Source organism: Triticum dicoccoides, chromosome 6B (genome assembly GCF_002162155.2).
Source record: "Triticum dicoccoides isolate Atlit2015 ecotype Zavitan chromosome 6B, WEW_v2.0, whole genome shotgun sequence".
NCBI classification, from domain to species: domain Eukaryota; kingdom Viridiplantae; phylum Streptophyta; class Magnoliopsida; order Poales; family Poaceae; genus Triticum; species Triticum dicoccoides.
In genome coordinates this window covers 33556089-33566819 of record NC_041391.1, presented here as the reverse complement: position 1 = coordinate 33566819, position 10731 = coordinate 33556089, and the positions used below count along the sequence as shown (strand labels likewise).

Genomic DNA, 10731 nt, shown 5'->3' with positions numbered 1-10731 from the left:
TCCAATTTGGAGTTACAGAATAAAAGTTATGAATTTTTGAAGTTTAAATAATATTCTGGAATTTCCTGATTTAATTTAAATCCAGAAAATCAATTACTGCGTCAGCCTGACGTCAGTGTGACGTCAGCAGGTCAACGGAACTGGTCCAGGTCAAACCTGACAGTGGGTCCCGCATGTCAGGGTGATTATTTTAATTAAAACTTAATTAAAACTAATCCTGTTTAATTAACAGGGCTGGGCCCCACCTGTCATTGACTCAGGGGAGTCAACCAGGGCCCACCCGTGGTCAAACCCGGGTCGGCTGCACCGGCGTTTAGCCGCCGGCGAGCCCGACGCGGCGGCGGAAGTGGTTTTGGCCATTTCGGCCACCAAATGGGCCGCGGAGACCACCGGAGGGAAGCTGAGGACAAACCGCAGCTCTTGGCGGAGTCCGTTGAGGTCGGGATGGTCGGAGTTGGCGCCGGCGACGACTTTGGCGGCCACCGGGGTTCGGTCGGAGGTGAACTTGGTGCTAGAGGGTTCGGTGAGGCTCGTGGAGTAGCTAGCTAGGTGCTGCGGAACTTGGTGAGTGAGATGGACACCATATTGTGGCCGGAGGACGACCGGGAGCACGTCGGCGACGAGCTCCACGGCGGTGGGTGCGGTTGAGCTCCGGGAGGTTGCTACACGGCTCGGGAGCAAGAACGGAAGGGAGGGGAAGATGGCTAAGCTCACAGTGAGTGCGACGGAGTTCTTGGTGCGGCCGGAGATGGACCGGAGCGACGACGGCGTTGAAGGGGATCTCCGGCGACGGTGAGCTCGGGCGAGGTCGGTGCGGTGGTCTCGGGCGTTGCGAGCGCTCGGGGCTCGGCTGCTCGATGAAGTGGACAGCGGCGGAGCTCCTGGACACGGTGAGACGGCGTGGGGTGGTCGGAGGGCGTGGCTACGGCGAGGGGGTGGCGGCGATGGCGTCGGCCATGGCTGGGGCGTGCGAGGGGGAGGAGCTGGAGAGGAGAGGGGGTGTCTGGGGGGTTCGGGGGAGAGAGAGAGGCCGATCCTCGACGTCACCTGGCGAGGGGAGCGGCGAGGCGGCGAGCAGGTGCGTGGCGCACGCCGCGGTCGCCGTCGGGCACCTGCCTGCCTGCCTGGCCGGCAAGCAGCTCGCTGGAGCGGTGCTGGGCTGGGCCGGCAGGTGGGCCGGGGCAGGCGCCAGGTAAGTTTTTTTCATTTTCTTCTGTTTTCTGTTTTTTTCTAATACTTCTGCAACTTTGTTGAATTAAATAAAATACCTAGGCAACTTCAAAAATCACCAAATCACTCCTGGTCCATAGCTGGATTATTTCCAACATGAAACATTTTAGTTTGGAGGTATTTGAGCATTTAAATATTTTATATAATTTTAAATGCCCACATTCAAATATTTATGAATTAATTCAAAAACCCTAAGATGGCCTAGGAAAATGTGCACCACTTTTGGCAGAGGTTCTGAACCAAGACAAAAATGATGGACATTTTAGAAGGGCATTTCAGGTTTACTGAAAATTATTTTAGTAAACCCTAGTTGGTTTCAGAGGGGACTGGGGGTTCTGTCATCCCCATTTCAAGTTTCTGATGAAAGAATAAACATGATGCAACACTCTAATGCATGACTAGCTAGGGTGTGACAGAATTAGCCCGCAGTGCGAAGCCGCCGAATACGAAGATCTGTCCGGGGAGAAAAGTCTCACCTTGGACAGCGTTGTTGGTTGAAGATGCCATCGAGCCTATCGGTGACGACACAGAGGAACTCTCAATGAAAGCACCAATGTCGGTGTCAAAACCGGCGGATCTCGGGTAGGGGGTCCCGAACTGTGCGTCTAGGCGGATGGTAACAGGAGACAAGGGACACGATGTTTTACCCAGGTTCGGGCCCTCTCGATGGAGGTAAAACCCTACATCCTGCTTGATTAATATTGATGATATGGGTAGTACAAGAGTGGATCTACCACGAGATCAAGGAGGCTAAACCCTAAAGCTAGCCTATGGTATGATTGTTGTAATGTATGTTGTGTCCTACGGACTAGAGCCCTCCGGTTTATATAGACACCGGAGGAGGCTAGGGTTACACAGAGTCGGTTACAATGGTAGGAGATCTACATATTCGTATTGCCAAGCTTGCCTTCCACGCCAAGGAAAGTCCCATCCGAACACGTGACGGAGTCTTCAATCTTGTATCTTCGTAGTCTTAGAGTCCGGCGGACGATGATAGTCCGGCTGTCCGTACACCCCCTAGTCTAGGACTCCCTCACCTGGCCAGGCGACACTGCGTAGCTCGGTGGTGAAGGCGCGGCAGCCTGCGGTGGCCACCGGAGCCCTCTGCTGATGCTAGGCTTCCTCCTGGGGATTCCCGCGCGCCGCTTCCTGGAGCAGCGCGGGGTCTTGACGTGGTGGCATAGAGATGCGGTCATGGCGCACCGGTGTCGGGCGCACGCGAGCACCGTCTTGGGGACGAGGGATTTCTTGGCATCTCCTTTCTTGTCACGCGGGCGCTGGATGCGGTGGATCTCGTCCTGGGGCCGCGTGCCTTGGCGCCAGGGCACCTTCTTGGGGAGGAGGTGGCTGAGGCACCTCCTGATCTGCGCCTCCTGCGCAGGACGGAGGGAGAGGCAGCGAGAGGGACGGCACAGGAGAGCCCCCTGCGGCGCTGACGAGCTCGGTGATGCGGGCGAGCCAGTCCTCGTAGAGGTCATCGACGGGACGGTAGTGCCGGAGCTCACGCGCCAGGAGCAACGCGGCGTGCGCGTCCGTGGGAGCGCGATGGGCGTGGGACGACGAACCGGCTGGAGTCAGCGACGGGGTGGCGGTGCGGCCTTCCCGCCGCACCGAAGGATGCAGAGACGAGGCCTGCTGCTCGTTCCCCACCGGGTCGGTGGTGGCGTTGGTGGCAGGCGACGGGGAATGACGGGGACACCCACCGACGGGAGCCATCTGGGCGACGCGGGCAGCGAGAGCAGCCCGACGCTCGGCGCGAGCCTGGCGAGCGTCAGCCTTGGACACGACGGAAGATCGAACGCGAAACAGCGGAAGAAAGATTCCGGCGCACCCCTACCTGGCACGCCAAATGTCGGATGTTGGGTTCCGGCAGACCCTTAAGGTTTGAACTCTGGGGTGCGCACGAAGATCTCTCCCCTACTGATCTACGTCCGATCGCCTCGCGAGAATCTAGGCTAGAACGATGAACAACACGAGGGACACAAGATTTATACTGGTTCAGGCCACCTTTGTGATATAATACCCTACTCCAGTGTGTGGTGTGGTGGATTGCCTCAGAGGCTGATGATGAACAGTACAAGGGAAGAACAGCCTCGCGAGAGGTGTTCTTGAGCTGGTGCGATGAACTGCTTGGGTGAGTTCGATTGCCTCTTTCTCTCTACTGAGCACTCGATCTGTCCGTCCCTTTCTTCTGTGGTGGCTAGTCCTATTTATAGAGGCCCTAGTCCTCTTCCCAAATATTGAGCGGGAAGGGCGCCAACAACGGCCATTTTGAAGGGGAACATCCAGTACAAGTTATCCTAACTAAAGTTGGTCTTCGGCTGCCAAAAGCACTGGCGATGACGCCGTCTTGGGCTCCACGGTGACCTCCATCCTGCTGCTCCGCTGGTCTTGGTCTCGTTGCACTGAAATGGCAACCTTTGCTTGCTGCCTCGGTACTCCACGCCCGTGCTTGTCCCCTTTGCACCAAAGAGGAAACAAGGACACTGCGCAGGCCGGCGCCCGCCTGGCGCCCACCTGGTCTCGATCGTCATGGCTTGCGTCACGAGCAGCTCGCGAGGTACCCTGCCTTGATCTCTCCGCCTCCTCGCGAGCCTGCCTGGCGAGGCCGTTCCTGAGGAAGCCTTGCGTCGTCCGCCCCGCGAGGCTTGGCCCCTCGCGAGGGTCTTGAGTCTTGTGCTGATGAAGATGGGCCGTACTGGGCCACCACTTGAGCCACACCGCAGGCCACATGCAGGCAAGTCTGGGGACCCCCGTTCCCAGAACGCCGAGAGCGGCCCAGGCCATGGTATCAGCATTGGCAGCCTCGGGAGGTACAAGGACGAGAAGGACGTGACCGACATCACCGTCAAGAACTGCGTGCTCAAGGGCTCCACCAATGGCCTCCGCATCAGGTCCTACGAGGATGCCAAGTCGCCCCTCATAGCATCCAAGATCCACTACGAGAACATCGAGATGGACGACTCGGGCTACCCCATCATCATCGACCAGAAGTACTGCCCCAACAAACTTTGCACCTCTAAGTGCGACGCCGACAGGGTCACCGTCAAGGACGTTACCTTCAAAAACATCACCGGCACCTCCGCCACCCCCGAGGCCGTCAGCCTGCTCTGCTCCGACAAGAAGCCCTGCGAAGGCGTCACAATGTCCGACGTCAAGATCGAGTACTCCGGCAAGAACAACAAGACCATGGTTGTCTGCACCCACGTCAAGGTCACTGCCACGCCAAGCTGTCCTCGCCGCCGTCCAAGCTACACAGTCACCTCGAGTACTACCTCAAAGGAACCAGTGTGCACGGCACGTCGTCCTCGTCATTATCCAAACTAGTAGAACGCCCGTGCCTTGCCATGGGCTTTTAAAATAATTTAAGATGCTATACACTGAACTAAAATAACCGAGAACAATGTCACATTTGTTTTTTGCAATCAGCTAACACACATCATACTATCAAACACAACATATGTTTCCTAAAAAAACAATAATATGTTATTGACAAATAGAAAAACATTATTGAACTAAAGTAGTTTAATGGTTAGGATAGTGGTGGTACCCATCCATTTGTGAGTGCATGTGTGTATTGGTGGTGTGAGGACACTGTTATCCATATTTCATTAAACTTTTATTATCATGACATAGAACAATTTTTGTTATCTTGCCATTTTCTTAATTTAAGTACAAACACATCACGGAAATATGGAGTTATGTCGCTATTCTCATTCCTGACCGCTCGATTTTCTGTCGGAAGAACTAATGCACACTTCCTAATATCTCAACATTCCAGCCTTGTAGACATGGAGACTGCCAAAGATATATTTTTTTACCATTAACACTTCTTTATCTGGTCGAAGATGTCATCTTTGTATAGAATTATGACATAATCTATAAGCACATATAATGATATTATTTTCATTATGAATAATGCATTTGTATGCCAAGTCGCGTACTCGCGGAACATCCAATGAACTCGTAAGATTCAGTTGCAGACCAAGCATGATATGAAATGAGAAAACCCAACAATGTTGTGTGCCTGACCATCTTACACCATCTTGATATGACAAATTACGACGAAGAGGTCATGATATATGAAAAATGATATGTACATTACAACAGATCGCCATACTCCATATATGAATAAAATTATTTGAAAGTTATTGGATATTATGAGATGCTAAGATTTGAATCATTAACTATGCAATTTAGTGGGAATTTGGAGTATCAAATAGCCATCGTGCTCCACCTACTCGTTCCCCAAAGAGAAAGTTGTACACACATATAGAAAGAAACAGGTAAATTTTGGTATTGATTTGTCCACGCTCAAGCGACTTCTACCATACATAGAGAGGATTTAGAGAAAGAAACAACGAGAGATTGAGCATGGTGGATATGGATCAATTTTGAGTCCAAAGGAAATTCGTTGAGAGGAAATTAAAAATCTTGTCTTCTACAAGTTACCCAGTATCTAGCAAATAGGTGCAATTACTTACACCCTTCTTTTCCTCAACAATGGATACAATTTTCATTAGGAGCACCTGGTGCAAAACCAACAAACTTTTGAATAGTTAAATCCATCATTAATGGTGGTATCTCTCCAGAAAGTAAGTTAGTATTATTGAAGGCACATAATTTTTTAATTCCTTTGGGAACAGAATACACATCTGCTTTAAAAAGCATGAGTGCACATAAGCTACTTTTCATGCCAATAATAATCCAGTTATTTATGCATAGTAAAGATATGTTTATCGGAAAATTAAGCGTGTTAGCTACACTATCGATCTTTGAAATAGTATAAAAAATTACAGTACCAGATTTTCATCCAATAATCATTAATGGTGAAATAAGTTCACATGGTTTGAATACTGAAGGTTGATTTAAAAAGATTCTGATCACAAAAGAGTAGGACGGTGAGATGTCTACGGGGCCTACAGTTTACATCACAACTGTTTGTGAGCACTTTTGAAACGATAAACAACACACTATGGCTATGTTTCATCAATAACTGAATACGAACACACATGCCAGCCTAATTGTTGAAAGCATCAGTCCCAATTCAGAGGAAAGTGAATGGTTTGCTGTGTACTTGGCTCCGTCAAGGTCATGGGGCCAGATGCTGGTTGACTTGTGCGCACCGTTAAGCCTCAACACCTCACCACATATGTCATTGGTACTCCTATACTCAAACGGATGCTTCACACCTGCACCAACAAACCATCTCACTTAAAAACTCGCGAAGAAACTCGCTTCCGTGCGGCTCCTGCGGCCGCACCGGGGCGCCCAGATCCAGCTGCCGGGGGACCTCCCCTGCCTCCCCACCTTCCCTCGCCGCCGCCGGAGGTCGTCGCCGGGCAAAGCCCGGTGGCGACGGCGGCTGCGGGGCTGTTTCTGTGGCGCGGTAGCTGCGGGCGTGGAGGGGGCTCGGCTGCGAGAGCTTCAACGAACGGCGGGGTCGCGTCTTGGCGTGCCGGGGGTGCGCGGTGCCCGCGGTTCTTGCGCGGCGGCTGTGCTGCGGAACTTGCTGCTCTCGCCAAGGCGTCGGCTGGTGGTGGCGGTCCTGCAGGGGGCGCTCAAGGTGTGAGACGATGCAGGCGAGGTGGCGGACAAGGAGCTGGACGTGACGGTGCTGAGTGGTGGTGGCTGCGGTCTGCGGAGCTGGGCGGCGACGGATCTGGGAGTCCTTTGCTCAGATTTGGCACTGGTGGTGCTCGGGGCTGTGAATCGGGGCAGAGGCCCAGCTAGGTGTGTTCACGGATGCACGTCAGGAGGTGCGTGGACGTCGGGGCGGCGGCCCCGGGATGGCGGCAGTGGCATGGAGCTCGCCGTGGCATGAGGTGCTACGTTCGGGTTCGTGCAGTGGTTGTGGTTGGCGGCAGGTGGTGGTGGAGGTGTGCTCTCCAGTGATCCGGACGCCATCCGGTGCTCTGGATCCGCAAGTCCTGTTATATGGCGAGGAGCTCCGGCGAAAGCACTGCCTTGAGCAAGGTCAGGCCGACGACGGCGGCGCTACTAGCGTCGTCTACCTTTTTGGAGGCGTCGTTGTGGAGCTCCGTCAACATCATGACGGATTTGGCTCTCCGGATGAAAATCTTTGCCTCGGTCTTCCGAAGCGGGCGGCGGCGGTGTCTACGTCGTGACCTTCTTGGAGGCGTCGTTTGGGAGAGATTGTTGTGAGCGATCTCTTCACCACCAAGGTTAGTGTATGTTGGGGCAGCGGCCCTGAATTTGTGCGCCGAGACGGCGGTCTCGGAAACCAATGCGGTGACAACTCCATGAGGTAGGGTTGCTGCTCGGCATGGCTTGGGTGGCGATCTTGAGCGGCAAGGGCAGCAGGGTCGTCGGCTCGGTCGACGCGTTCAAGAGTGGACAGTTGGACGATATGTCGGGGCAGCGGCCCCGGAAGTGGTACGACGGCCGTGGTCTTCGGGCAGTCACCCTGTGCAACGTGGGTTACGGGTGGCTGCGTCGTGCGGCGTTGTAGCTCGAGGGTGAGCGGTGGTATGTCGGGGCAGCGGCCCCGGAAGGTGGTGTCGGTGGACCGCACATGGTGCAACAGAGCGGTGGATGTCGGGGCGGCGGCTCCGAGACTTTGCAACATTGAGAGCTTCAGCTTCGTGTCGTCTGGGCGACGAGGTTGCCTTCGATGTTGCTCGTTGTCATATCAGGGACGCGGGCCATGTGGAGTGCATGCTCTTCATTTCTGCAGGAGGGTCCCGTGGCTGCTCCTCTCATAGTAGTCATGGATTCTTCTTTCCGGCGGCGGTGGAAGTTGTGTGTTCGACATGTTGTCGGCAAGAGTGGGCTTAGTCATGTGTGCGTGATTGTGTGGGAGTGGGCTTGGCCCTTGTTGTATCGGTTGTCGCTCAGTTTTCCACTAATTAACTGAACAATTCTCTTCTGTTTAATTAATGGATGAGGCAAAACTTTTGCCTCGTTTTGAAAAAAAAACCCATCTCACTTCATCACCAACCCGAACACATCAAAGCTAGCAATTCACCGACAAATCCACATAGCACAGCATCACTACTCAAAGTGGATACCATTAAACAGCAAGCGGCAAGATGTGGAATTCATGGTAGCTCATCATCTTTTTGTTCAAGAGAGCCCGACGAACACAGCAAGCTACAACCACATACCTGATGCCTTCTACTCCACTCCTCCTGTTTCAGAGATGCACGCCCAATCCTGACATGACCTATCAATTGGGCACTTTTTAAACTTGTCACCTACTGTGAGGGATGATCGCGTATCTATCTATTATCTATCTATTATATAATTAAGACAAGAGGCAAACAAGCCATTATATTGATCCACATAGATTAAATTATCTTGACCACTAATTTTAGATATCAATGGCTGAGATTAAAAGATATAAACGTTACATACAAATATTGTTATGTAGAAACAATTGGATCTGTCACGTCCAAAAATAAAGTTTTGCACATCTAATGTTCTGTCACGTACATGGTTCGGTGATGAAAAAGTGCAACCACGCCGTGCATAAGGAGGACACCTAGAAGTTGCAATGCCAACATCATGTACGTGCTACACTAAAAAGAGAAAACATCATGCACGTATTCTGTACATGGAAAAAGGGAACAGCCAATTTGGGTTTGGGTTCGTTTTTTTCTTTTGCAATATGAGAGGAGAAAAGAGGCACGCTACACATACAAAATAATCTCACGTACGTGCTTTCAGAAAAAAAAACAATCTCATGTCCGTAGATGACTAGAGAAAAGTTTTATAAAATAGAAAAAAAGCATAACAAGAGAATAGGAAACAAAAAAGAAATAGGCACTATTTTCAAAGAAAAAAAAAGAAATAGGCACTGCCTCCAGAAAAAAGGCACGCTACACCTACACCTATTTAAGCAATCTCACGTATGTGTACTTGACTAGAGGAAGACTTAAAAACATAGCAAATTGAAAGCAGTCCGGTTTGAACAGAAAGACCATTACCCCAATAAAACTAATGTATTATTGTAAGATATGGTCACATGAAGCAACCTCTCGAAAAAAATCAGGCGCATTTTTGATACATCTAATTGCGTACCCTAATATAGCCGATGATTTTAGCATAAAAGAAATCTCCAGGCAGCAAATAAGCCATCACGTTAATCCACATAGGTTAAAAATATTTGATGCGTTGATCTGAATTAGAAGGGCTAAGATTAAAAGATTTTAAGAGTTACGTACAACAATATAGAGGTGCATACATATGTTTTGTTGACACGCTCAACACATGAATTGGTGTCCGACAAGAGTTATAATTAGTGCAAGTAAAAAAAGGAATTACAAGTGTGGAAAGAATTACAAGTGCGCCGCATAGAGCGACCAAATCACACACGTTAAAAAGAACCAGAGTCCAGGTCCGGGTTGGACACGTTGTAAACAGCACGGCCCAAGATGCATCCGTTGAAAAAAAAAATTAGGGCTGATTGCACATGCTGATGACGTGTTTTTCAAGAAAAAGAACACATACTGCTGACGTCATGCACTAATGCAAATCGTGATGTCTTAGGACGCCTATGTTTTTTTGCCAAGAAGAACTACCTATCCGTGTCCGTGAAATTCTCACGTGTATATGCATATATATAGAGCAGTTCTTTTTTTTTGAAATATCTAACAGGCAGTCTGAATACAAAATTAAATACACATCCGAATATAGCAATATTAAAATAACAATTTTGATTCAATAAAAAAGAAGTCAGTACAAAAATATAAAAACAAGTAATAAGAACAATCTCTAACTTTAATAAAACTATGAATCGGCTTTTCAGTTGATAAAAATATACTCCCTCAGTAAACTTTAGTGATCTAAACACTCTAATATTAATTTATGGAGGGAGTACATGTCAACGCCAAATAATATGAATACAAACAAACTTACCAACCTATGATCTATTATAATGTATCTGTCCATTTATTTAGGGATATACTCTCTCCGATCCTAAATATTTGTCTTTCTAGAGATTTCAACAAATGACTACATATGGAGCAAAATGAGTGAATCTACACTCTAAAATATGTCTATATACATTCATATATGGTAGTCCATTTGAAATATCTAAAAAGACAAATCTATTATATAATTATATTAAGACAAGAGGCAAACAAGGCATTATATTGATGCACATAGATTAAATTATTTTGACCACTAATTTTGGATATCAATGGCTGAGATTAAAAGATATAAACATTACATACAAGTATTGTTATGTAGAAACAATTGGACCTGTCACGTCCAAAAATAAAGTTTTGCACGTCTAATGTTCTGTCACGTACATGGTTCTGTGATGAAAAAGTGCAACCACGCCGTGTATAAGGAGGACACCTAGAAGTTGCAATGCCAACATCATGTAGGTGCTACACTAAAAAGAGAAAACATCAGGCACGTTTTCTGTACATGGAAAAAGGGAACAACCAATTCCGTTTTGGGGTCGTTTTTTTTTCTTTTGCAATATGAGAGGAGAAAAGAGGCACGCTACACATACCAAATAATCTCATGTAC

The 10731-nt window shown here is 49.2% G+C and overlaps 1 protein-coding gene across 1 annotated transcript in view; it reads left to right on the top strand.

Moving 5' to 3' along the window:
- LOC119320646 (exopolygalacturonase-like) overlaps nt 1–6802 on the top strand; it is a 45550-nt gene extending 38748 nt beyond the window's left edge. Inside the window, exons 3-4 of the mRNA XM_037594647.1 lie at nt 4005–4488; nt 6461–6802. Of these exons, the coding sequence (XP_037450544.1) occupies nt 4005–4488; nt 6461–6802 (826 nt within the window). The remainder of the gene's footprint in view (nt 1–4004; nt 4489–6460) is intronic.
- Nucleotides 6803–10731: the final 3929 nt, after the last annotated feature.